Genomic DNA, 25,826 nt, shown 5'->3' with positions numbered 1-25,826 from the left:
CCGGGAGTCACCTATGGTTGGAGACATGATTTGACAATGGATCAATATACACAATCCGCCGTTAACAACCGACCACTTTTCGACGCAAAAACTAGCCAAAAAGAAAATTCTATCGCGCGTCTCCACTCCACTAGGGAGCAGAAACCTTTAGTCTATTCCACACAGAAATACACTGAACGCGACTCACTTGTCGGCGCCCGGATTTTTTCTCGACCGGTGAGCCCGAACTAACACTTTTCACTCTTTTGTGTGAATGCAAAAAATGAAAGAAAATATTTATTATCAACTTAAAGTGTATTGGGAACTAGCGCCGACGGGAAGCGAAAAATTCGGAACCGACTCGACCCACGACGCGTCCACCGCACACTGAATTCGACCGCATCGATATTATTCTTTCTCGTTCACACTGCAGCGCGATGGGAAGCAAAAATTCGGAACCGACTCAACCCGTGACGCATCCACCGCACACTCTACTACCTAGTTAACAATAGATTAATTCACTATAAAATCATGAATAAAATTAAACCGCTATTCTTTTTTTTTTATAAATATAAGTTAAGTCAAACGTTTTTCAAAATTCATTAAATAAGTCATGTATGCTCAATATTTCATTTCATTCGAACAATTGAATCCAGAGATATAACAGTTCAAAGTTGGCTGTCAAATAGTTATGTCTTTTACTAGTAAGTATCTTTATAGCTTCATGTAGCATGGTCCGATCTTTTCCAAATTTTGATAGACAACTAGGTGATCAATTGACAGTGAAAATTTGAGATTTTTTTATGCACTTTTCGAAAATTTACAGCTAGTCGGTCATTTTTTGAAAAGTGAAAATTTTGCTGTTCCGATCATTTTGTCTGTCCCCTGTATGTATTTAGACAATTGAAACCACTAACCACACGACCATGAAATCCACAAAATGTCTATCAAACAAAAGCTAACTGATATGATGTTATAGTGCTGAAATTCACAGCTTGCATTATTATAACAATATGTTAGACTAAATCCTACTGATGGGTTTTGTATTTAATATTTGCTACATCTTTCGAATTCACCATCCAGAATTGTGCAAACAAAGCAAAAACTTATATGTTTCCCGGATAACACAGCGTAACAAAAAATAACTTTTGGTCTGTCTCAATCGAACCATTTTCATCGGATAATCAGGCTCCGATTAATTGAATCTCTGCATAGTCAGCATTTTTCTGAAAATAAAAACGTGAAACCTCTTAATATTTTTTGATTGACTTTTTGAGTACAGAACTAATGTTTCTCGAACCCTAATCTATTATTTTAGGGGTGAGCAGGTTAACTTTTCGATATTTCCTATTTGAGGTATTAAGTGTGAAATTAAGTAACAGTGTAATAAAAATAGAAATATTAGCTTTTTTCAACGTTTCTCGTGCGTATGCCTCACTATGTAATAAAAAAAGAAAATTTTGGTTTACGTGGTTTATGACCATCCCCTAAGCGAAGAATTCATCTTTGAAACAAAGTTTGGGATAAGTAGAAATTTAATGAATGACAGAAGAGAAACATCAAATCTTTATATCGACATCACATCAAGTAGTGTAAAAGATAATGGCTATGCTCATAAAATACTCAGCTGAAAAGCAATCTCTGTATCAATTGAGACGTAACGACGGTAAGTAATATAAGACTCAATGTAGATTTTGGAAATAACCCTTGAAATTTGTACTGCACTCCATTGCTGACCTTCACACCCGCACACCTTTATATTCACTCATAAGAAAATAAATACCGTAATATAAGCAAGATATTATTATTATTTTCGCAATCATACAATTATGTTGTAAGTTTAATAAAATTTAATTACATTTAATTAATTAATTTATTTACAATTTTCATTCAACATCCAACGTTCAGATTCATGCTAAGTAGACCACTAATTTCGCCAATAGCATTTACCAACACTTTTGATCGATTATCACGCACTCGAAACCGACGTTTCTGCTGGTGGTTGTTCTGCTTCTTCTCCATTGGCCGATCTTTGTGCTGATCCAGCGGGTTTTGCACGGCACCCTTGCTCGGTTCCTTTACAGTCGACTCCGAAACTGGGTTACGATATTCCTTGAACGCTGGCTTGTCATACGAAACATGGTCATCGTTACGCTGGGATTGGGCTTTGGTGTCCTTCATCTCCAAAGCCATGCGGATCTCGCGGTGTCGGTGATACTCCTCACGATAGAACTGCTGTTTGGCCACAGGTGCCATGAGGGAGGCCTTCCGGATAATCTTCGCTGTGCGACAGTACTGCTGAGGGTTGTACGCTGGCACAGCTGAATCGTCCCAACATTCGTCGTCATTCTGGAGAGTTATTCCTGGTTCCTGTGGTGTGTCCACGTTATAGTATATCAGCTCCGGTTCCTCGTCTTTGTAGCTACTGTTGCTGCTCGTGCTCGAAGACCCACTCAATATGGAGTACTTGTAGAGTTCGAACGTGGCCCGATCATCGCAGCTTTCCACATGTAGCTTCAACTCTCGTTCCGGCACATGATGAGCAGTGTTGAACGGGCAGGCGACCAATTTCGTGGATGGATTATTTTTTCTGCACTTGAACAAATGGCGCTGCATTGAATGGGGCGGAATGCGATGCGAACTATCGTACGGACACGGCATTAGCTCTTCGACGTAAGACATGATGGTAATCTTAACTTGATTATTGTTGCACTTGACGAACGATGGTGAATTGTATAGTGATCTAAGTTCACAAATATCGCAACTTATATATACGTTAGATCACAGGTATTAGCCGTCTAGGTACTGATGTGGAGGTAAAACGATAAAAAATTACCTCATTTCAAAGCATTGATATCAATCGTCAAAACGCACACTCATAGGTACATAATACTCTTGCATTGTGTTTCCATTAGAGTGAAATTGTATTTTGTATACCTACCTACGACAAGAATCATGTCTGTTATAAACCAGGGATGTTTCGCACATATTATTTTGTACATGCTCAAAAGATATTGCGATAATTCATTTTGGAAGAATCTTCAGGATATTTCTTGGAGAAATCCATGGTGAAATTCCGGGAGAAATTCTAAGATAGATTCTTAGGTGAATCAAAGAAGAATTGTTAAAGAAAATCTTGGAAAAATTACGGAGAAATTCGATTTTTTTTTTATAGAGCCCAAGCGCGCCAACTTGGTCAAATTTTTGGGGAGGGCGAAAAACTTTTATATTTTAAATAAAAAAACACGCAAACAAGAACCTTGAATTTAGGAAAATCTTGATTTTTTTGTTTATATATATATATATTTCAAGAAATTTCTTGCATCCGCCTGAAAACCTCACAATTCAAGCAAAACTCCTAGCATACATCATTCTGCAGAGCAAAAATAAGCTTCCAAAATTACCGGCGACCTTTAGCTCTAAGTTTCAACAGTTTTGAACTTTCAACAATGTCATGCAGCCCAGAAAAAAAATTCTACCGAAAGCCTATCTCTTCTATCCTTATTTTCTACCCGGGATCTGGGATTCGATCAAACTCACAAACTCTCAAATTGGTCGGCGTTAAGGACAGACTTGTTAGAATCCCAAAATGGCTGACTTTGGCACCTACTCACGATTTTGAGGGCACAAATCTCTTCGTAAACAAAACCAGCGCACTTGAGCTTCTTATTTTAAGCTTATTACAAGTGAGCAAGAGCAGAATAATTTATTTATTTATTTATTTATTTGACAACATCTTCGGCTGAATGCCGCACAGACTGATCAGCTAGACTTAATTCTATTTTTAAACACTAATTTACTTATATTAAAATCAAACGAGTCACACACATCATTAAACAACCTACAACACGAATCAAACGGGCTGTGATATCCGTAATCCGAACGATGAATGGGAATCCACAGCAATCTTGAATTACGAAGCTGGCGGGCTGGAGCGTGGAAGCGCAAGTTGCTAAGAAGACAGCTGCAATCGATTTTGCCGATGACCACGTCGAAAACAAACAGTCTTTGCAGCAATGTTCGACGGTTGGCTAAAGACTCCATGTCAATCAGCGCACAACGTTGGTTATAAGGAGGCAGGTTAACAGAATCATTCCACGGTAGACCTCGAAGAGCATATCTGATGAACCGCTTCTGGACTCTCTCGATGCGTTCAGCATAGACGGCATGATACGGATCCCAAACTTGCCCTCCATACTCCAATACACTGCGAACTAATGCACAGTACAGCGATTTAAGTGCATAAATGTCATCGAAATGCTGAGTGTTGCGTCGCAGGAAATGCATTGTTGTTTAAAGCTTGCTTCTTGAGATTTGTGCATCTGAAGTTCTCATGCACTATTGAAGCGGGATGTCAAGACGTTTGTCCTTAAGTCAGACCAGACCATCTGTTTTTCCAGGATTTCGAGAAAATGTTGATTTGTTTGGAAATTATAGTGGTTATCACGTTCAAATTTAAGCGTGCCTTTTTTGTAGATGTAGTTGTAAAACTGTGAGGAAAAACATTGCACTCTTACCCCGGACGTTAGTTTTATAATTATTTACCCGTTTTACCCAATTTAACTGGGTAATAAAGCTGCTTCTATGCCACAAAGTCATAGCTCTTTTCTCGGCTCCTATGTAACCACTAACTGAATAACATCTTGAGAAGGCGCTTTTTCAGCCTTTTTGCAGTTGTTAAATAATAGTTATACGGCATCCCTAAATTAATCGATTAAATATAATTAATTAGGTTATGGATACATGTGGAACTGGAATCTTCGCTTTTCAAATTGAATAATTAAAGTACTTGCCGCTACACGGAATCGAACTCCCGATCTCCGTATCCACCGGTCCCGATGATGTCCTCGCTGCCACACTGCTATATATAAATAGCACAGAAAATAGTCCGTTTTGTTTTACTCCAGACAAGGCTTCATAATTGTACTACAAGAAACCTTACCCAACTTCATCTTCCAAAAAAAGCAAAAGCTTGTGAAACGTCAAACGCAATAATGTTTACATTGAACAAGCTGTGTGATTGTACCAACAGGTTCTTTGTCACAGCTTCTAGCTGAAAGAGTGTTCTTTAAACAGTTACAAAGCGCTGATGTTGTGTGTATTTGGCAACATTACAAAACGTACTGTATAAAAACAGCTGTTGTATCGTCTGGGAATCTTACTCGATTTGCACATCTTCCGGCAAAGCTTCCGACATTGAATTAAAGTGCAATAAAAGCAACCCAAATAATTTCACAGCACAGAGATAGATAGCTGTACAGAATTTGTGTAGTAGCTATATATACCGCTTCAAGTTTGTTTTGACAATAATGTTTACATCCGACAAGCTGTTGGTATACCAACAGTTTCTTTATTACAGCTTCTAACTGTAATGAAATCGCCTAACGGCCTTCAAAGCGCTGCTGGTTTGGGGATTTGTCAGTATAACGAATTGTACTGTATAGTAGCAGCTGTTTTGTTTAGTAGGGACTCCTATTCGATTTGTTCAAGTTTTCACATCTTTCGGGAAATCTCCCGGAGTTGGATTAGAGTGGAGTAAAGGCAACCCCAGTGACAAGTGATGGATTTCTGAAAACCGAGTTTGGTAGCTGTATGGTGCTTGTTTTGCAGTCGTGTATAGTTATATTTGACTAGCTTCCCTTTTATTCAGCGTAGACTGCTTTTATTCGAAGGTTACACAACAGAAAGCAAATGACTGAAGCGTATAGAGCTGAAAATGTTAGTTGGGATATGCTGTAAAACTTTGCCGAAAACCACGATCCAACGCTTATGAAAAGATGTACACGTTTGACCATCAGACGATCTGAACGCTATAACTTTTGTCACAAAAGTTGGATCGCTTTGCGGTCTTCGACAAAGTTTTACAGCACATCTAAGGCTATATTTGAACATCATCGGTAACATAGTTTTAGAAAAAAAAAAATAAGCTCCCTATGAGAAAAATGCGAAAAAATAAGTTTTCCCATCAGGTATTAGTAGGTCGGCTTCAGAGGCACGTTCTCCTTCATTTGGGAAATTTGTGGTATTTGAAATATGGGTCGAATTCCACACTTCTTCTTTTTTGTAACCTTTACTATCTTCCTCCACTTTTCTCTTTTCTTTACTCTGCGCTTCAAAAGGAGGTAAGTAATAAAATTGCGGATGTGCTGGACAGTATTGTTTTGCTCAAACGCCCAAAAGATCGTGTATTGGAAATGCTACACGACAGCTGTCACATTTTCAGTAGCAGTAGCAGTAGCAGCATATAGGACAGTTTAGCAGTTGAACTGCCGTGATAGTGCAGTAAGCAGGTGGAATGTAGATGTAAAGCTAAAAACGGTTTGTTTCAATGCTTATTATTTATTAATCAATGGATGAATTCCACTGAATGAAAATAACTTGCTGGTGTACCATGAAAGAAAAATTTATCTTACTTCAAACACGAAACATTTGGTCATCCAAATAAATAGTGATAGCAAAACAATCAAAAACATCTACGTCGATCACATAGTCTATCATAAAGTATGTGTACAGCAAAAAGTAGTCAACGAAGAGTAATGTGAAAAAAATAATCAGCGAAAAGTTTTTTCATAGTCTATCAACCTACAAAGATACAACATGTTAAATTAAGTCATTTCGATGTGTTATATTCAAATGCGCGTACTTTTCGTTCAACCTAGTCAATTACGCAACAATAAGTAGAACACGTCATGAAAGTCTTCCAGATGAAGAAACGCCAGCAGGAAGAACGAGATCGCGAAGCAATGGAAGAGCTGTACCGCGCTAAGGACATACTAAAGTTCTACGAGAAGCTGAACCGCTCGGGCAGAGGCTTTGTGCCACAAGCCGACATGTGCCGAGCATTGGCGGAGCCAGCCTTTTCTTTTATCTTACTCACTCTCCTAAACATACACGAGAAAGAGAAAGATGAAAGAGGAGGTAGCTTGCCCCCTCTTCCATCCTGCTTTTTCTCTTGCATGTTTAGGAGAGTGAGTAAGAGAAAAGAAAAAGCTGGCTCCGCCAATGGTGCCGAGATAATCACGAGAATATTCTCACGAGTGAGCGTGAGGTGGTCGAGAGGTGGCGGCTGCATTACGATGAGCACCTCAATGGCGACGTTGGAAGTACCGAAGGAGGCGTGGTAGCAGATTTAGGAGTATGTGCACAGGACGAAAGACTTCCGGCCCCTGACATCCAAGGAGGAGGTTGGCCAGTTGAAAAACAACAAAGCCGCTGGAGCAGATTAACTACCAAGCGAGCTTCTAAAATTCGGTGGAGAAGCACTGATAAGAGCACTACACTGGGTCATTACCAAGATTTGGGATAAGGAAGTATTACCGGAGGAATGGATGGAAGGTTTCGTGTGTCCCACCCACAAAAAGGGCGACAAGTTGGATTGCGGGAACTATCGCGCGATCACATTACTGAGCGCTGCCTACAACATACTCTCTCAAATTTTATGCCACCGTCTATCACCGATTGCAAGAGAGTTCGTGGGGCAATATCAAGCTGGATTCATGGGTGAACGCGCTGCAACGGACCAAATGTTTGCCATTCACCAGGTGTTGCAGAAATGCCGCGAATACAACGTGCCCACACATCACTTGTTCATCGATTTCAAATCGGCGTATGATACAACCGATCGAGAACAGCTATGGCAGATTATGCACGAATACGGATTCCCGGATGAACTGATACGATTGATCAAGGCGACGATGTATCGAGTGATGTGCGTAATTCGAGTATCAGGGACACTCTCGAATCCATCCAGAGAACCAACCATCGTCCACACCGCGAAAATCGGGAGGCTACGGTAGGCGGGTCACGTCATAAGGATGTCGGATACCAAAACGACTGAAATGGTTTTCGAGAGTCATCCGACCGGTACAAGAAGACGTGGTGCGCAGCAAGCTAGATAGGCCGATCAGGTGGAGGACGATCTGCGGACCCCTCACAGAGTGCGAAAGTGGAGACACAAAGCCATGGACTGAGTAGAATGGAGACGGATACTATGTACAGCAGAGGCCTGACCGGTAAGGTAAGACGTCAATGGTAAAAATTTCCCAAATGGACGAGAACGTGCCTCTGGAGCCGACCTACTGAAGGTAATACGTCATGAAAAAATGTACCAAATGTGTCTTGATTTTTAGCATCCTTGCCACCTTTAAATCAACACCGATGCAATGGCTTGATTCTCATATTTAGTCTGGAATTTTGATCCATTCAAAATGACGGAATAAGCTTTTTTGAGGATCGTTCCCTGCATGGTTCATATGATTCAAGTCCCTGACTCTGACTCGACGATTCCCGCCGCGCCGCCAACAAAATAGGATTTATTCCTACGAGGCACACCACAAAATGCGTTGAAAACATCACTCCCGTCACCCGGCGTTCGTGTGTGTGGTGATGATAGTCTCCATCAGAGGACTTCGGGCGATGAATGACGAATATTTAATATTTATCCCATTTTTTTTCTGTTATTAGCTTGAGCTTGGGCGCCCAGAAAAAAAAGTGCTTGTGCTGCTGCTGCTGCTGTGCACCTGTACCACACCTTTGTCCTCACAGGTATTTACGATTGCCGGTGGTGCATGAAAAATTAATCAAAATATACCTATGCCAACAACGATTCCAGAATTTGTGATGAAATATTTTGGCTTTCATCGGTGCGCTGTGGATCGATGGATGGATGGATGGATGGATGATGTGCATGTGGATTGTGGGTGGATGAATGGGTAGCAGTAACGGATGCATCAGTCATGGAGTCATTAAAGTTTATATGTAAATATCAAATATTTGAAATGCACATGCGTATTCGTAACGTTGGGCGATTGTTGTACAGTACATACAGGAGAGAATTGGGGGAAAAATCCAATACATGCCATGGTTGAGTGCACGGCGGCGATGATGGTAGCAGTAGCACACCAGCGTGATTGGCGGCAATCCATTTGAGTGCTATTTGGAACAACGAAAACAAGTTTACAAGCTCAATGACTTTTTTTTTATTCCTGAGCTTTCCGGTGTTTTGATGAATCGGGATATCGGAGTACTTGAACATGCCATACTTCAAATTGTTTTCGTTCAGTTCATAATAAGTTTGTTACTTTGTGAGCGATTTTGATGCATAATTTGTATTAATTTTTCAAACTTGTTTTGCCTTGTTCTGATTCGTAATCTTTTTCTTATTCTTCTTATTATTATTCTTATTATTCTTCTTCTTATTATTATTCTTCTTGTTATTATTTTTCTTATTATTTTTCTACTTATTATTATTCTTCTAATATTTTTTTTCTTCTTCGTGTATCGTCTCCACTGTGATAAAGTCTGCTTCTCAGCCTCTATGAGCACTTCCACAGTTTCTAAATGAGAGCTTCCTCTGCCAATGACCATTTTGAATACGCACTGGATGAACAGTTTGTCTAATTAAAAGTTTACCCCGGTTATTCAAGAACAGTCGGTGTCGTTTTAGCGGGGTAATACAGTACTTTCAACTTTCACGTTCTGATTTTCAACTTCTCGAACTTTTCCGACTTCAAACTAACTTTTTGTCTCAAATATCAACTGTCGTAGTCGACGAACTCTGGGCAAGTGCCTGATCATGAAGTCGTCGATGGCCTCGAGGTTCATGACCTCGTTCCTTGGTCATTGCCCTCTTCAACAGTTACGTTTCTTAATGGCCTCTTAGGCCACTCCTCATGGCCGCCCAGTGGATGGTAACCAGTCCCTTTGGTGGTGGGTTTTTGCACTACGGAATGTAGCGTAATGATGGGTTCTTTTAGGGTGGTGGAGCCTGATCTTGTCCAATCTAACCTATCGGGAGCTTTAAGCTGGGTGGAACCTACACTAATCACGAGTATTACCTGCCATTTAACATTCAAACATTTCACGCAACACAAATCACGAAATTCTCGATAACACTCACGACACAAAATCACCAATACTTACAAAATTTAATTGATTACTGATTAAGCGCATAATAAGCCTTAAATCAGCCTTTCAATGAATCCCAAATCAGCTAAAGGTTGAATAAAATCACCAAAACTAGATGTTTAGGAGCTGAATATGAATTGTACCTCTTGTGGTCAGCTTTTTTTTTAAATGAAGGCTGATTTAAAATAGTTGGAGAAACGTTTGTGCAGCGTCAAATTGTTGCCCGGGACATTCTGAAGAGATTACTATAATTTATCCAACACTGTATGTTATGCTTCATCGCACGCTGCTGTAAATCAACAAACAGCCGTAATTAATTATGCGAGGATTAATTCTGGAGTCCCGAAAATTGGATTCTTTTCTGTTGTGCATGCCCGGATGAATTCGAATAACGTCATTAACCGTTGTTGTCATTAGCAGCACCCGTTTCGGATATCACACCCCGCAGGGGGTACCACACCAACATCGCAGTTGGTGTAAATTTGGTTACGAATGAATGGAAACCGCAGCCATCCATCCGGGGGTGCAAACTTATGGGGTCCATTGGTTCCAATCAAAAATGAAATATGGCCTCGGCCTCGGAACGTGCAGGTAGCAAGTCAGTGGAATAGTGACCGCAGAACGGTCCAGCCTTCCAATAATTACGTACTATTTCATTAATCTGAACGAACGATTGCCCGGGTAAAGTATAATAAAAAGCCACTACTGAAGTGGAAAGCAACGAATTCGTTCGCATCAGTTTCGGTAGAATCCACCAGACTGTAACAAGCGTGGCCCTCGCGAGCACAGTCCTTTCTCATGGCCCGTGTCCTGTGGCCTGGCTTCTGTTGGCGTGCTGTGTTTTATGATACCAAAGCTGGATAGGTCACTGCAGGGCGTTAAGGTGCAATTTTCGGATGTCCATGCGTATTGTGGTGCTGCATCATGGTCGGTGGTCAAATGCATCGAAAGCAGTGAAGCGATTCGTTATTGAAATTTAATTGCCTGTTGGTGTTATGTGTCTGTTTGCTCCATGCGTATGTTTCTGCAGTTTGTGTCAGCACGTGTGGTGAGCTCGAATTTACCAGATGCATGCGTTTGGAATCGCATGCCCTGCGTACCACCAGGACATGATATTCACGCTAACGCGGTATTTAATCAGCAGAATTGTACCCAACCAGTACCTGAACTGGCCTTTTCAACGGAATTTTTATTTATATGCGAAACTTATTTTTCTTTTCTAGAGATTTTGACGTTTATTTCAAATTCATTGATCTTTTTATACTGCACCCCCAGCGATCATGCACGAATTACGTCATGCTCTGTGGAAGAGCATAGCAAGCTTAAATACAAATAAGAAAGGGGTTAGCAAGATTAGCAAATTTATAAGAGAGATTAGAAAGACTTCTTGGAAGCATGGTTTATGAAACATTTTGAAAGATAGGCAACCCGGGTAGGGGAAAAGAGCTCAATAATAGCATATTTTGATATTGAGATCAAAATGTGATATTGGTTTGATTGACATAAGAGATAAAAGATCTAGAAATAATATCTAAAATTTACTCCTGGAACATCATCATCAGATCATATTTAGATCTTGTAAGATCTAACCAATAGCAGCAAGCTATTTGTTTGATCTTGAAATATCATATTTTGATATTGTTCAGATGTTCCAGGAACATTTTTCAGATATTATTTTCAGATCTTTTATCTCTTATATCAATCAAACCAATATCACGTTTTTATCGTAAGTACTTCACCTCTACCCGGGAATACTTGATCCCCTTTTGAACACATGGATCATTGAAAGGCTAAGTGACTTCAGAGGCTTTCAATCCAATTTCTTCAGAAGTTTAATTGTATTTTTCATGAATATAGTGTACCAACTTCAAATTGTAAGATTTTCTTGATCTCTCTCTTCATGGTATGTTCTACAATAATAATTATCTAACACATTAATGGATAATGATAATATTGGATCATGGAGTACCTGGATATCAGTGAAACCTTCTCCTCCTACTGCACGTGACTGGATGACTCTCTCCATGGACGACTTTGTGTGGCACATTCGGTGTTTTGTGAACGCCTTTCGTATTGCTCATTCTAGCTCCTCGAGGTCAGTCCACCCAAAGCTATGATTCAACAGGGAAAGCACAGCAAACGTGGTGTTTGCCTTCACATTGTTGCCGGCTGACAAAAACAACTCATCAGAACACTGTTGACACGATGTAAGAACATGTCCAGCAGCTTTTTCTTGACCGCTGTGTGGCGAATACTTCTTGTTGCAGGAAGCCGAGCTATGTGTACATGTGTACGCTTCGCCTTCAACCATATTCCGAATCTCCTCCTGTTAGTTGACGCAGAAACGCCAGGAATTCACTACTTGAAGGTGGATTTGCCAATTCCAAACCCCATTCGGATGTCATTGCTGAACACCGTTACAAGGTACAACAGTTGATTGGCTCGGTACTGATTCCGCGAACAGCTTCAGGTCGTCCATAAAGAAGGTGAGAGTAATACTTGGGGGAATACCAGGTCCCAACGCACCACCTGTCCATCGACTTCAAGGTGGCATACGACAGTATCGACCGCACAGAGCTAAATCATGGACGAGAACAGCTTTCGTGGGAAGCTTACCAGACTGATAAGAACAACGATGGACGGTGTGCAGAACAGCGTAAGGATTTCGGGTGAACTATCCAGTTCATTCGAATCTCGACGGGGACTACGACAAGGTGATGGACTTTCCTGCCTACTATTCAACATCACCCTGGAAGGTGTTATGCGATGAGCCGGGCTCAACAGCCGGGGTACGATCTTCACGAAATCCGGCCAATTTGTCTGTTTTGCGGATGACATGGGTATTATTGCTAGAACATTTGGATCGGTGGCAGAACTGTACACCCGCCTGAAATGTGATGCAGCAAGGGTCGGACTGGTGTTGAATGCGGCTAAGTACATGCTGGTAGGTGGGACTGAGCGAGACAGGACAAACCTTGGCAGGCAGCGATGTTACGATAGACGGGGATATTTTTGAGGTGGTGGAGGAATTCGTCTACCTCGGATCCTTACTGACGGCTGACAACAACGTGAAATTCGGAGGCGCGTCATCAGCGGAAGTCGGGCCTACTACGGACTCCAGAAGAAACTGTTAGCCAGAGCGGACAACTACAGCGGAATCGCGTATTGAATCACGTAAGAACTCACGGGAATTTCGGATAAATAATACCGGAGAAAACAACTCGAGTGTGCCGTACACAAGAGTAAAACGTATAATGATTGTAAATAAACTTTGGTCATACTAGTACACTATTGAATGGTAAATATATTGTTGTTAAGACGTGCGCAAAAGGAAACGTCAAATACATGCGCACAATGGTATCGGCGATTAGGTCGACTAAAGAGGGTTCGGCCAAAAGGTCGAATTTAGGGCTACCGTTGCACTTTCACCAACACTCCTCCTCAACGGCTAGCCCGCCATCTTTGAAGTACACGAACTTTCGGGTACTTTCCGCTTCTTCCCTGCTGACTTCACCATCACAGACTTCTTCCTGACTTCCAGTATCGGGCCTTCTACATCGCAGTTCACTCCAAACTTACCCCGAACCCTAGAGAACGACTTTCCGAAAAACATGGCTTCATCTTGTAGCTCCTCCTCAAACGGTGGGTCACCCGGGAACGACGAACTCGCATCGTAAAACTCTTCGGGCTCATCTTGATCTTCACCGTCGTCCGGATCATCCCACACCACACGTTCACTTGGCTTCCCTGACATAACCTCCTCCTGGCGTTCAACTTCTTCCGGCTCACGATGGTCACGCACTGCTACCGAGGCTTGGTATTCACATTGCTTCTTGCGATCTTCCTTCCGCGCTTGCTCAACTGTCTTTAGCTTGTACAGGCTGCCACAACCATTTCCTTTCACGACCACTTTGCCAGCCGCATCCACGATATCACAGCCATGCTTCCGGAAGTTGACAAAGAATCCCTTGGAGGTTAGCATCTTCACTGACAACAGTCCACTGTTCAGTGACGGGACATACAGCGCCTTCTCCAAGATCACATCCACTATTCCTCCACAGCCATTAACGCCAGCCATCTTCACAGTTCCAGATCCAGACGCCTTCACTGACCTTCCATCCGCCAGCACTACGTCACACACATTTTCGTCATCGATAGAGTCAAACAGTCGCTTGTCACTACACATATGGACACTGGCACCGCTATCTATAATCCAGCCGCATGACTGCTTTTCGTTCGCCAGGAACAAAACGGCACTTCTGTCACTCACCGCTGCTTGCTTCGCAGCTGACGATTCACTCTTCTTCTTCTTGTATTCACTGCGTTGTTCCTTCTCCTCTTGCTGAACCGGACAATCACTTTTCAGGTGCCCCTTTTGCTTACACCGGAAACATCTCCACTCCGAAGTATTCCGATTGCTGAGACTTTTCAGCGCTTTATCTCACCAGGATATTCACCAGAACTTTGCACAGACCGCTCCTTCCGACGCTCGAACTCGTCCAGAAGCTTCGACTTCACTAATTCCAGCGTTAAACTTCACTAGCGTTCGACTTCACTAATTCCAGCGTTAAATCTGCATCCGGCCTTCCCTCCAGTGCCGTAACGAGCTCAGAATACGACTCCGGCAGACTTCGCAATATCATTGCCACTTTTAGCGATTCAGCCAGCTCTTGCCCAGCTTGCGTCAAACGGTCAAAAAGTTCCTCCACCTCGAACAGATGGCACTCGAGATCGCCATCTTCCAGCAGATTCAGACTGCACAGCCCCTTCAACATGAAGACACGGGAGGTCACAGTCACTTTTTCGTGGTACTTTTTCAAGTTACTCCAAAAGTTCTTCGCACTTGTCGCTGCCATGATTAGCCCATATTGACTTTCCGCGATACACAATCCCATCGTTGCGCGGGCCTTCTTGTCGTCCTTCTCCCATTGACTCGGGTTCACTGTCGGCTTGGGGGTATCGATCACGTACCACAATTCCTCCCGCGTTAGCAGCATCTCCATGCGAAACTTCCATGTTTGCCAGTTTTGGTTGTTTAACTGGACAAACTTGTTCAAAGCCTCCATTGCTGCTGGGAAATTGCTAGTGATGGACGAAAGTTTCACACGCGCCACACAAACGACCGTCACTTTCTCTACGCTTTTCCGACCCGTTTTCACCGTTCTTCGCGCAATTATCACTGGGCACATCACCTGTTAGCTAGAGCGGACAACTACAGCGGAATCGCGTATTGAATCACGTAAGAACTCACGGGAATTTCGGATAAATAATACCGGAGAAAACAACTCGAATGTGCCGTACACAAGAGTAAAACGTATAATGATTGTAAATAAACTTTGGTCATACTAGTACACTATTGAATGGTAAATATATTGTTGTTAAGACGTGCGCAAAAGGAAACGTCAAATACATGCGCACAATGGTATCGGCGATTAGGTCGACTAAAGAGGGTTCGGTCAAAAGGTCGAATTTAGGGCTACCGTTGCACTTTCGCCAACAGAAACTGCGGTCAACAAACCCCCGCACCAAATGTATACCATGTACAAGACGCTAATAAGACCGGTGGTTCTCTACGGGCACGAGACATGGGCCATGTTCGAGGAGGACCTGCAAGCACTAGAAATTTTCGAGCAACGCGTGCTAAGGACGATCTTCAGCGGTGTGCAGGAGAACGATGTGTGGCGGAGCAGGATGAACCACGAGCTCGCTGCCCTTTACGGCGATCCTAGCATCCAGAAGTTGACCAAAGCCGGAAAGATACAATGGGCATGTTGTAGGAATCCTGGACAACAACTCTGCAAAGTTGGTGTTCGCGACAGATTCGGCTGGCACAAGAAGGCGTGGAGCACAGAGAGCACGATGGCCGGATCAGGTGGAGCACGACTTTGTGAGCATCGGGCGTGACCGAGGGTGGAGAACGGTAGCTACGAACCGTGTATTATGGAGAAATATTGTTGATTCAGTTGTAATACTAAATAAATTAAATGAATCGTTTCCAACCTGTTAAACTCAAAATTAGTCTCACAAATTTTCCTACCAAACTGAACTATACTAGTATTGACCGTTGTTTTTCTTCTTTGTTTTTTTTTTCAGAACGCGACGTTTGAAAAGCACAACCCTAAATAATGGACATCTAAAATGGTGGCCTGTTGCTTGCTTCCCCGGAGATAAAGACAACTGCAGCATATTTTTTCGTTTCCTGTTTGCTATTTTCTCGCAACGATCAATCAACTACATATCTCAAAGATGGCAATCAACTTTTCCGCATCATTTGCTGCCTGTCTTGCTGCGGGTCTCAAGGTACCGCGCCAGATTATGTACTGTATATCGCAGGATACACCCTACGTACTCTACAAGGATTCACAGGAAGCAGTTGAACGCACAGCTGCACTCGGCGGCCAATGGGGTGGTGAAATGTATCCGGCATTGCAACAAAATGCACACATTCCGCCACAGCATAACGGTTCTCATCAAATCGCTGCGCCTCATCCACAACAACAGCAGCAGCAACAACAAGCCGCTCATCAACCCCAGCATCAAACCCCGAACAGCCCGCCAAACCAAAACCAAGACAACCACCGACCCCAGCAACCGGGTGAACAAGCCAACGGCCAGCTACACAGCCCAGCAACCAGTCCCTACCCGCAAAACCACGGCCCAGAGATGGACGAAGCGATAATCAAGGTAAGGGAATCTCAATAGTGTTTATTACCATGTGGAAATAGACCTGGCTACCATCATTGTATGGCCTGTCAGCAAATATCCTTCCCGGTCATTACGCATAGCAGCCACTGGCGCAGCTTTGGGTCGCGCACAGTTGACTGTTGAATAAAACCTCTGTATATCGTTCCGATCCATGCTTTTCATCGCTTCAACAATCACACCTCTTCGTGCTGCCGTTTCTCGTTGCAGTAAATTTGTTTCTCTTCTGCTTTAAGGTGACTAAACTTTTTGTTCAGCCTGGTAGCGGCCACTAGCATTCGACTCGTGACGGCATTCTTCTCGTTCGTCACTAGTTGGAACTCCTCTTCGAAGCCACCATATCGTTTGCGTTGCTGCCCGGTATCTCTTGCATTGTTGTTGCCTCCATTTTGATAAGATAAATTCGATGTGTAATCAACAATTTGAAATATGACCAGGGTTTTGATGAATTGTCAACAATAGTACGCCACAATACTCGGTTTGTGACTGCCGCTCTCCATCCTCGGTCACGCCCAATGCTCGCCAAGTCACGCTCCACCTGCTCCGCCCATCGTGCTCGCTGCGCTAAACGCCTTCGTGCGCCAACCGGATCAGTCGCAACTTTGCAGGGTTATTGTCCGGCATTCTTGCAACATACCCTTCCCACCGTATCCTTCCGACGTTGTCCACCTTCTGGATGTTGGGTTCGCCGTAGAGTGCAGCGAGTTCGTGGTTCATCCTTCTCCGCCACACACCATTTTCCAGCACACCGCCGAAGATCGTCCTTAGCACGCGTCGCTCGAAAACATTGCTTGCAGGTCCTCCAAGAGCATGGTCCATGTCTCGTGTTCGTGAAGGACCACCGGTATTATTAGCGTTTTGTACATTTGATGCCCTTGATACGTAAGTGCATCGTTTTAGACCACAGCTTCTTCTGGAACCCGTAGTAGGCACGAGTTCCACTGATGATGTACCTTCGTATTTCACGACGAGCAATGTTGTCAGCCGTCAGTAAGAATCTGAGTTAGACGAATTCCTCCACCACCTCGAAGGTTGCGATCGATTCCGCCTGCCAACATGTACCTTGTTTTTGACGCATCCACAAACAGTCCGACCGTTGCTGCTTCGCGTTTCGGGCGAATAATGTCCATGTCGCAATAATGTCCATGTCGCAAAGCAAACAAATTGACCGGATTTTGTGAAAATCGTACCCCGGCTGTTGAGCCCGGCTCGTCGCATCACACCTTCCACAGCGATGTTGAAGAGTAGGCATGGGAGTCCGTCACCTTGTCGCAGTCCCAAGCGAGATTTGAATTAAACGGATAGTTCACCGGAAACTCTAACGCAGTTCTGCACATCGTCTATCGTTGCTTTAATAAGTCTAGTCAGCTTCACAGGAAGGCCGTTTTCGTCCATGATTCTGTGCGAACGATACTGGCGTATGCCGCTTTGAAGTCGATGAACAAGTGATGCGTTGGGACCTGGTATTCACGGCATTTCTGGAAGATTTGCCGTACGGTGAAGATCTGGTCCGTTGTCGACCGGCCGTCGATGAAGCCGGCTTGATAACTACCCCCGAACTCATTCGTTTTAGGTAACAGACGAAGGAAGAAGATCTGGGATAGCACTTTGTAGGCAGCATTCAAAATGGTGATCGCTCTGAAGTTCTCACATTCCAAACGGTCGCCTTTCTTGTGAACGGGGCAGATTATCCCTTCCTTCCACTCCTCCGGTAGCTGTTCGGTTTCCCAGATCCTGACTATCAACCGATGCAGACAGGTGGCCAACTTTTCTGGGCCCATCTTGATGAGTTCAACTGCGATATCATCCTTACCAGCTGCTTTGTTGGTTTTAGGCTGATGAATAGCATCCTTAACTTCCCTCAGCGTGGGAGTTGGTTCATTTCCGTCCTCCGCTGCACTTTCATCGTTGTTTCTTCCGTTGCCGTGGTCTCCAGTGCCAACGTTCTCCATGCCATTCAGGTGCTCGTCGAAGTGCTGCTTCCACCTTACGATCACCTCACGTCAGTCCGTCAAAAGGCCTCCGTCCTTATCCCTGCATATTTCAACTCGCGGCACGAAGCCATTGTGAGATGCGTTGAGCTTCTCGTAGAACTTCCGTGTTTCATGGGGACGCCATAGCAGTTCCATTTACTCGCACTCCGCTTCTTCCAAGCGGCGCTTTTTTTCCCGAAAGAGACGGGTCTGTTGTTTCCGCCTTTGTCTGTAACGTTCCATGTTTTGCCGGGTTCCTTGCTGCAGCATTACCGCCCGTGCTGCGTTCTTTTCCTCCAAAATCGCTCTGCACTCCTCGTCGAATCATTCGTATTGTCAACTCCTCTCCACGTACCTGATGGTGCTCTCAGTTGCGGCGTTGATGGCTGCTTTTACTGTTCTCCAGCAGTCCTCTAGAGGGGCCACATCGAGCTCACCCTCGTCTGGCAACGCTGCCTCGAGATTCTGTGCGTATGCTGAGTCGACATCCGGTTGCTTCAATCGCTCAAGGTTGTACTGTGGCGGTCGCCGGTACTGTAAGCCCCTCGGCTGCTCAGTGGGAAGATTGTGGGTGGTAATTTATGTCGAGCACGGGGTCGCTTATTTAGATTAGCACCGTCACAGATACTTACGACACTCCTTTGCCACTCACCTAGGCAGGAGCGGGATTCTACAATTCAAATGTCAGTTCCGAACTACTTCTTGGAACAAGGTAAATCCGAAACAAGGTGAAAATCTTTGTTTCCAGCGGACTAGGCAGATAGAGGCCTGGATACCCCTTTCTGGGCACGATCAACGGGAAAAACTAAAAATGTGGTAATAATGTAGGGCTTGCGTTCTGAAATAAGGCCAACTACAAAACTTGATCTTACATTACTAATTTTATTCGCCCACGCAGGGGCATTATGATCGCATTAGATAGAGAGTTTTGGCATTTTGGTGTATACTTGCGGTTTTACACGTGCTAGCTAGCGGTGTGGGAGGGCCCTCCAACGACGAACGATGAACAGGGTACCCGGTTACTGACCGGATCGGAACCGATGATGGTGATTTAGGATGTCGGCACCACCTGGGGACCGGGTTTGGGCGTCTGGGCACCGGCAGGGGGCCGGTTCGGTGAAGTTCGGTGGCTCGGGCGAACGGAGGGTAATTCTGCAACTGGTTTGAAGTTTCGACACCAGCGGCTGGCCAGTATTCGACGAACGAATGGTCGGAAGTAAACGCTGGCCGCGGGTAGGGTGGCTCACCACCGGCGGCAGGCCAGTCTGGAGGTATCTCGTGGCACTGGCGATCGGTATCGAACGACGGGGTTCCAGCGGACGGCCGGTTTGAATCCAGCTGTGACAATTCGGTGCACGGCCGGTCAGAATCAAGCGGTGGCCACTGATAGGGCGCCTCACCACCGGCGGCAGGCCGGTTTCACGGGAATCTCGCTCACGTGCTGTCTAAATCAAGCGTGAGGTGGGAATTCCAGCATGGCGTCTGAAAATGGTGACGCTCGATGACGCTTTCGTTGTGCCACGGATTCAAAATGGCGGATCGGCGACCGTCCTATAAAGAGCCGTAAATCTCCGGAGGATGTCTCTGGCCGTTCAAAAGAAAAGAAAAGGCCCAGTTCTGGACCTTTTCTTTTTTTTTTTTCCTTCTAAACCATAGGGGGATAATCTGCTCAACAGACACCCTAACAGAAGGTTAGGGTAGTGTAGGTCTGACAGGCCGTCTTCTACAACAAAAGTAAAATCCAGGACTACTCTCTCCTCGTACCCACTAAACCATTCCTATGGTCGCCAAACCCTACGTCTCTCCGGAACCACCAAGAAGGTATTGCTTCAGAGAGGGGCTAGTGCACATCGCACCCACAAGGTTAGCTGCGTAGCCTGCAGCAACGAACATCGATGACTCGCTTTGGAGAGTCCATCACGGTAGCATGCTGGCGTTTAGCCAGTTTCCCGAGTGGTCCTCGCCACTCCCTTTGTCCTCGGAAGGCGGGCAGGGTCAACCCCGCCCGCGCCCTACTGCTGAGCGGACATCAAGAACTGATGCCCACGTGCAACCCGATCTGACCTGCCCGTAAGGAAGGGTATCACTACCCTTCAGGCCCTATCAGATGCACCCGTAGGTTGCAGACAGCAGGATCTCACCTACCCCGACCCTTGCCGGGGACCCCTTTCCAACCGCGGGCTCGGATCCAACCCAGTAGACCGACGCCACGACAGCACCACTACCGGGACTTCCTCTCCGCGGCCACTTAATCGTTGTAAGGGTCGATCTCGACCGCAGGGCACCGGTATGACCTACGAAGCCGACTCCGAACCCCTGGACCACCTCTTGTACTGCATCTGGACTAGCCATTCTCCGAGTCCACGCGCCACCTCCTCTGTAGCTCCCAGACGATGTGGGTAATAGCCGTTGAAACGGCGTTCCAGCCAAACTCATCCCTACACATCCTCTGGACCAAGTTGTCCGGAGTTGTGTCCTCCCCGCATGTGGCAAGCATGCGGTCACGCATTGTGCGAAAACGCGGGCACACGAACAAAACGTGTTCCGCCGTTTCCTCTAAACCAGCGGTTTTCAGATCGTGCACCGCGGTGCACTTGCAAAGTCTCGACAAGTGCACCGCAAGACATATCAAAAGTCCTGCCATCACTTCAACGAACAATCGAAAATACCTTGTGGTTCACTGCAAAACGAAGTTCTGAGGGATCGCTATATAAATTTCCAAGGTTCTTGCTGAGGTAGAGTTTTGATAACCCTTGATTTACCAAAAATCTCGTGAGAAACGGAAGAATGATTTTTTAATAAATCCGGCCATCAATATTTTACAAGGAATCTGTAGTGCATCTTCAATAACTTCGCTGAAAATCTCAAAAGAAATTCAACCTGTATTGCTACAAATTCTCGTGTCACCTCGAAAGGGTCTCGCAAGCAGATTTCAAGAATTTCTCTCAATTTTCCATTGCTTTTCGTATTTGATATTTTTGAATTTTGGCTGTTTTTGTATTACCTTCAGATTTCCTTATGAACCGGCCAGAAAACAATGATGAAATTTACCGAAAATCTTGTCAACTGTTGCAAATTTGCCAGAAATCTTCCGGGAATCTAGTTATAGTTGAAAAAATCTTAAAGTGATTCAAGGGTAAACGCAGGAATTCGTCGATGTTCTTGTTAACTTGTTAGGAATCCACCGGAAATTATTGTTGTCCGAAAATTTTCAAGAATACCGTCAACAACAGAAAAAAATGTCTTAGGTTCATCAACAGTTTAACTGCCCCCACTCGCATAACAGTCCCATTTGCAAAAAGGAGGAATTGAGAAAACGGCATTTGTAGTTTGAAAACTTGTTTCCATATAAAACTTTGAAAAATCGCCAAAATTTGAAAAATATTTCGATCATCTCGAAACTTTCACAGATTGCTTTGCACATGAATATATAACTGTAAAAAATATTATAATTGCTACAAGGTTGTTCAGTTTTGTGTTTCGTGACACAAAAATCCATGATGGGACTGTTATGCGGGTACTTTTGATATGGGACGCTCATGACTTGGTATTTTTTTCACACATTGACATAAAAATTCGTAATTTTTATTATTGTATTTGGAAGTACATCGAAAATGATGACTATTCATAACATTAACTCAAAATTGATGAAAAGTCAAATGGGACTGTTATGCGAGTGGGGGCAGTTAACTCGTAGTAAGCTCCGACAAGTAACAAAAAAAGCTAATCAATAGGGTACTGCACGAAGTTCTCGCCTTCTCTTTCGCACAGAAATTTTGTAAACAACAAGGCCAAGAAACGTCAAATTGTCATGCAAAATCAAAGCAATGCAGTGCCCTATGTTATATCGTCTACCCCCGTTGTTAGTTTAACCGCATCTAATCTGATCATTTTTTAATTTGACCCCCGCTAAACTCCACATCGTTCGAACTGAAAATGATTCAAACGTCATGAGCAGAATATAAAATGGAGTGAAACAGAACGCAGGATTAAAACAAAACAGCAAACCGCCCTTAGGGTTACTAGAAGTTCAAATTTAAAACTGGTTGGTTTGAGGAGTCGTTCAACGGGAGTTGACGCGTTGACGGTTATTATATCAATGGAAAAAGTATTTCAACATATATTGTTGCACCGGGAAGACACTTTGGAAAATATGACAGCGAAACCCTCAAATCGGATTTTTTGACTATAATGAACAGGTGCACCGCGAAGCAATTCATTTCCCAAAAGTGCACCGCGTGCCAAAAGGGCTGAAAACCCCTGCTCTAAACCATTGCACACTGGGCATTCGGGAGAATCCGCATGCCCGAAACGGTGTAGATACTGTCGGAAGCAACCATGACCTGTAAGGACCTGTGTCAGGTGGAATGTGACTTCCCCATGGCGCCTATTAATCCAACTATCTACCCTCGGTATCAACCTATAGGTCCACCTTCCTTTGGTGGAACTGTCCCACGCGCGCTGCCATTTGACCATAGAGGCCATCCTGACAGTCCTGCGTATGCCTCTTGTGCCGCGCATTTCGAAGCACTCCATGTCCTCACTGATAAGAATGCTGATAGGCACCATACCAGTAATGACGCAGAGAGCGTCGTGTGACACGGTACGGTACGCGCTCGCAACCCTCAGGCACATAAGCCTGTAAGTACTTTCCAGCTTCCGTCGGTAGCATTTAGTACTTAGCGCGGTGCCCCACGCCGGGCCGCCATACCTAAGTATGGATGTAGCAACACTAGCCAGAAGCTTGCGCTTACTGGCGTACACCGCAGAGCTATTGGACATCATCCGGGACAGTGCCGCAATAGCTGTGGAGGCTCTTTTACAGGCATAATCGACGTGGCTACCGAAGGTAAGCTTATCGTCGATCATCACGCCCAAGTGTTTGACGGAGCGCTTTGACAGGATAGTACAGTCTCCTACACTGATCTCCGTCTGCTGCTCCGACTTCAGGTTGTTAACAACCGTCACCTCTGTCTTGTGGTGAGCCAGCTCCAGTTTCCTGGACCGCATCCACGCCTCCACAACCTTGATCGAGTGGTTGGTAGTCAACTTTACCTCCTCGATCGTTTCACCGTAGACTTCGAGCGTAATGTCGTCGGCAAATCCGACAATCACCACTCCCACTGGATACTCTAACCTCAACACCTCGTCGTACATGACATTCCATAACACCGGACCCAGGATGGAACCTTGCGGGACTCCTGAGGTTATGTGAAAGCACTTCCGACCCACCTCCGTGTCGTAGACTAGTACACGATTCTGAAAGTAACTCCCGAGAATCTTGTACAGGTACTCCGGTATCCCCAGACGCAAGAGCGCATCGGCAATAGCAGACCAGCTGGCGCTATTAAACGCATTCCTTACATCCAGAGTCACTACCGCGCAAAAGCGAATTCCCCTCCTCTTAGGCTCGAGTGCTATCTCAGCGGTTTTTGTAACCGACAAGATAGCGTCTACGGTGGACCTCCCCTTCCGGAAGCCGTACTGGTTACTCGAAAGACCATTTTCGCCCTCGGTGAACCGCAACATTCTATTGAGGATGATCTTTTCGAGCACCTTCCCCGCCGTGTCAATCAAGCATATTGGTCTATATGCCGACGGGTCTCCGGGTGGTTTCCCCGCCTTTGGCAATATTACCAGGCTCTGCCTCTTCCAAGCTTCTGGGAAAACTCCCTCGTCCAGGCATTTCTGCATAGCAGACCTGAACATCTCGGGAGCCTCTGCAATAGCTACTTTTAAGGCCAGGTTCGGAACTCCGTCCAGACCTGGGGCCTTACCTACGCTAAGGGACTTAGCTATCCCCGCAAGTTCCACATCGGTGACCCTCTCCTCATCGCCAGCCCCAGTCCCCGGCTGTCCTACGAAAGGAGGCCAAGGACTAGGATCATGACGCGGAAAAAGTCCTCCAATGATCCCCTCCAACATCTCTGGAGCTCTGTAGGAGCCATCACACCTCTCGTCTTGGCCATAACGATCCTGTAGGCGTCACCCCACGGGTTCGTATTGGCACTCTGACAGAGACCCTCAAAGCAGGCCTTTTTGCTTGCTCTTATCTCGGTCTTAAGCGCGGCTTTTGCAGCGGCGAACACCACCCGCCGTTCGTTTCGCTCTTCCTCTGATCGTGCTCGCTGCATCCGCCGCCTAGCCCGTAGGCAGGCGCGGCGCAGGTCCGCAATCGCGTCGGTCCACCAGTAAGCCGGTGGCCTCCCATTTCTAGGGTGGACTCGCCTAGGCATGGTCGCATCACACGCACGTGAGAGCACCGCTACCAGCTCGTCGCCGTCTAAACCGATTAAGTTTCGCTCACGGCGGAGCGCCTCCCTAAATACCCCTTCGTCGAAGTATGATGTCTTCCACCTGCGAGGACTTGGCCTTGGCCTAGCCGCCTCTTCTTCTATCCGCTGTCTGCTGTTATTGTAGTCGATACTGTAGCGAACCGCCAGGTGGTCGCTGTGAGTGTAGCCATCATCTACTCTCCAGTTCGAACTACTTGTTAGGCCAGGACTACAAAAGGTCACGTCAATAATTGACTCCGCTCCGTTTCGACTAAAGGTACTCTTGGTACCGACATTAGCCAAGTCGACATCTAAGATGGCCAGTGTTTCTAGCAGGATCTGACCCCGCTGGTTCGTGAAACGGCTTCCCCATTCCACGGCCCAGGCATTAAAGTCGCCCGCTATTACCAACGGCCTTCGCCCTGTTAGCACGGTCGTTAAGCGGTCCAGCATTTGCGTGAACTGCTCGATCGGCCACCGCGGAGGCGCATAACAGCTACAGAAGAAGACCCCGTTTACTTTGGCGACCACGAAGCCCTCATAGGTAGTAGACACCAACTCCTGAACGGGGTATTTACCCGTCGTCCATATCGCCGCCATTTTTCTGGTCCCATCCGCGACCCAGTTGCCGTTGCTGGTGGGTACTCGGTATGGGTCCGATATGATGGCGATATCCGTCTCCCACTCAGAAACTGCCTGACAAAGCAGTTGCTGAGCCGCATCACAGTGGTTCAGGTTCAGCTGCGTTACCTGCACTGTGATTTGTTGTTCACTGCGGCTTTCTTGAAGGCCGGGCACCTTGGGCCACCCATCGGATGTCTGTTGTTCGAGGATTTCCCGGTACAGATCATGCAGATGGGTGGACTCGTGCAGCTTTGGGCCTTATGACCTTCAGCGCCACATCGCCTGCACAGTTTGCGCCTGTCGGGGCCTTTGCAGTCCCACGACTTGTGTCCTGGTTCCAGACACCTGAAGCAAACCTCTGGTGGCT

The 25,826-nt window shown here is 45.3% G+C and overlaps 2 protein-coding genes across 6 annotated transcripts in view; one reads left to right on the top strand and one right to left on the bottom strand.

Annotated features, from left to right (window-relative positions):
* The window catches only part of LOC109432009 (zinc finger protein 135), a 135,820-nt gene that overhangs the window by 90,916 nt on the left and 19,078 nt on the right, over window positions 1–25,826 (top strand). For all 5 annotated transcript variants that reach the window (XM_029868415.2, XM_029868414.2, XM_029868413.2 and 2 more), the window contains one exon: window positions 15,979–16,569. In XM_029868415.2, coding sequence (XP_029724275.1) covers window positions 16,132–16,569 — 438 coding nt within the window. In that variant the 5' untranslated portion in view covers window positions 15,979–16,131. The remainder of the gene's footprint in view (window positions 1–15,978; window positions 16,570–25,826) is intronic.
* LOC109431305 (gametocyte-specific factor 1 homolog) lies at window positions 1,857–2,957 on the bottom strand. Its single transcript, XM_019707520.3, has one exon. The coding sequence runs from the start codon at window positions 2,659–2,661 to the stop codon at window positions 1,870–1,872; it is 792 nt and encodes a 263-aa protein (XP_019563065.2). The 5' UTR covers window positions 2,662–2,957; the 3' UTR covers window positions 1,857–1,869.

Source organism: Aedes albopictus, chromosome 3 (assembly GCF_035046485.1).
Source record: "Aedes albopictus strain Foshan chromosome 3, AalbF5, whole genome shotgun sequence".
Taxonomy (NCBI): Eukaryota; Metazoa; Arthropoda; class Insecta; order Diptera; family Culicidae; genus Aedes; species Aedes albopictus.
The sequence above is the reverse complement of the archived record's forward strand: the minus strand, read 5'-3'. Positions and strand labels throughout refer to the sequence as shown.

What these genes read in the sequence shown, in the direction of transcription:
- LOC109431305 (XM_019707520.3), bottom strand. Translation starts at nt 2,661, where the DNA reads ATGTCTTACGTCGAAGAGCTAATGCCGTGTCCGTACGATAGTTCGCAT.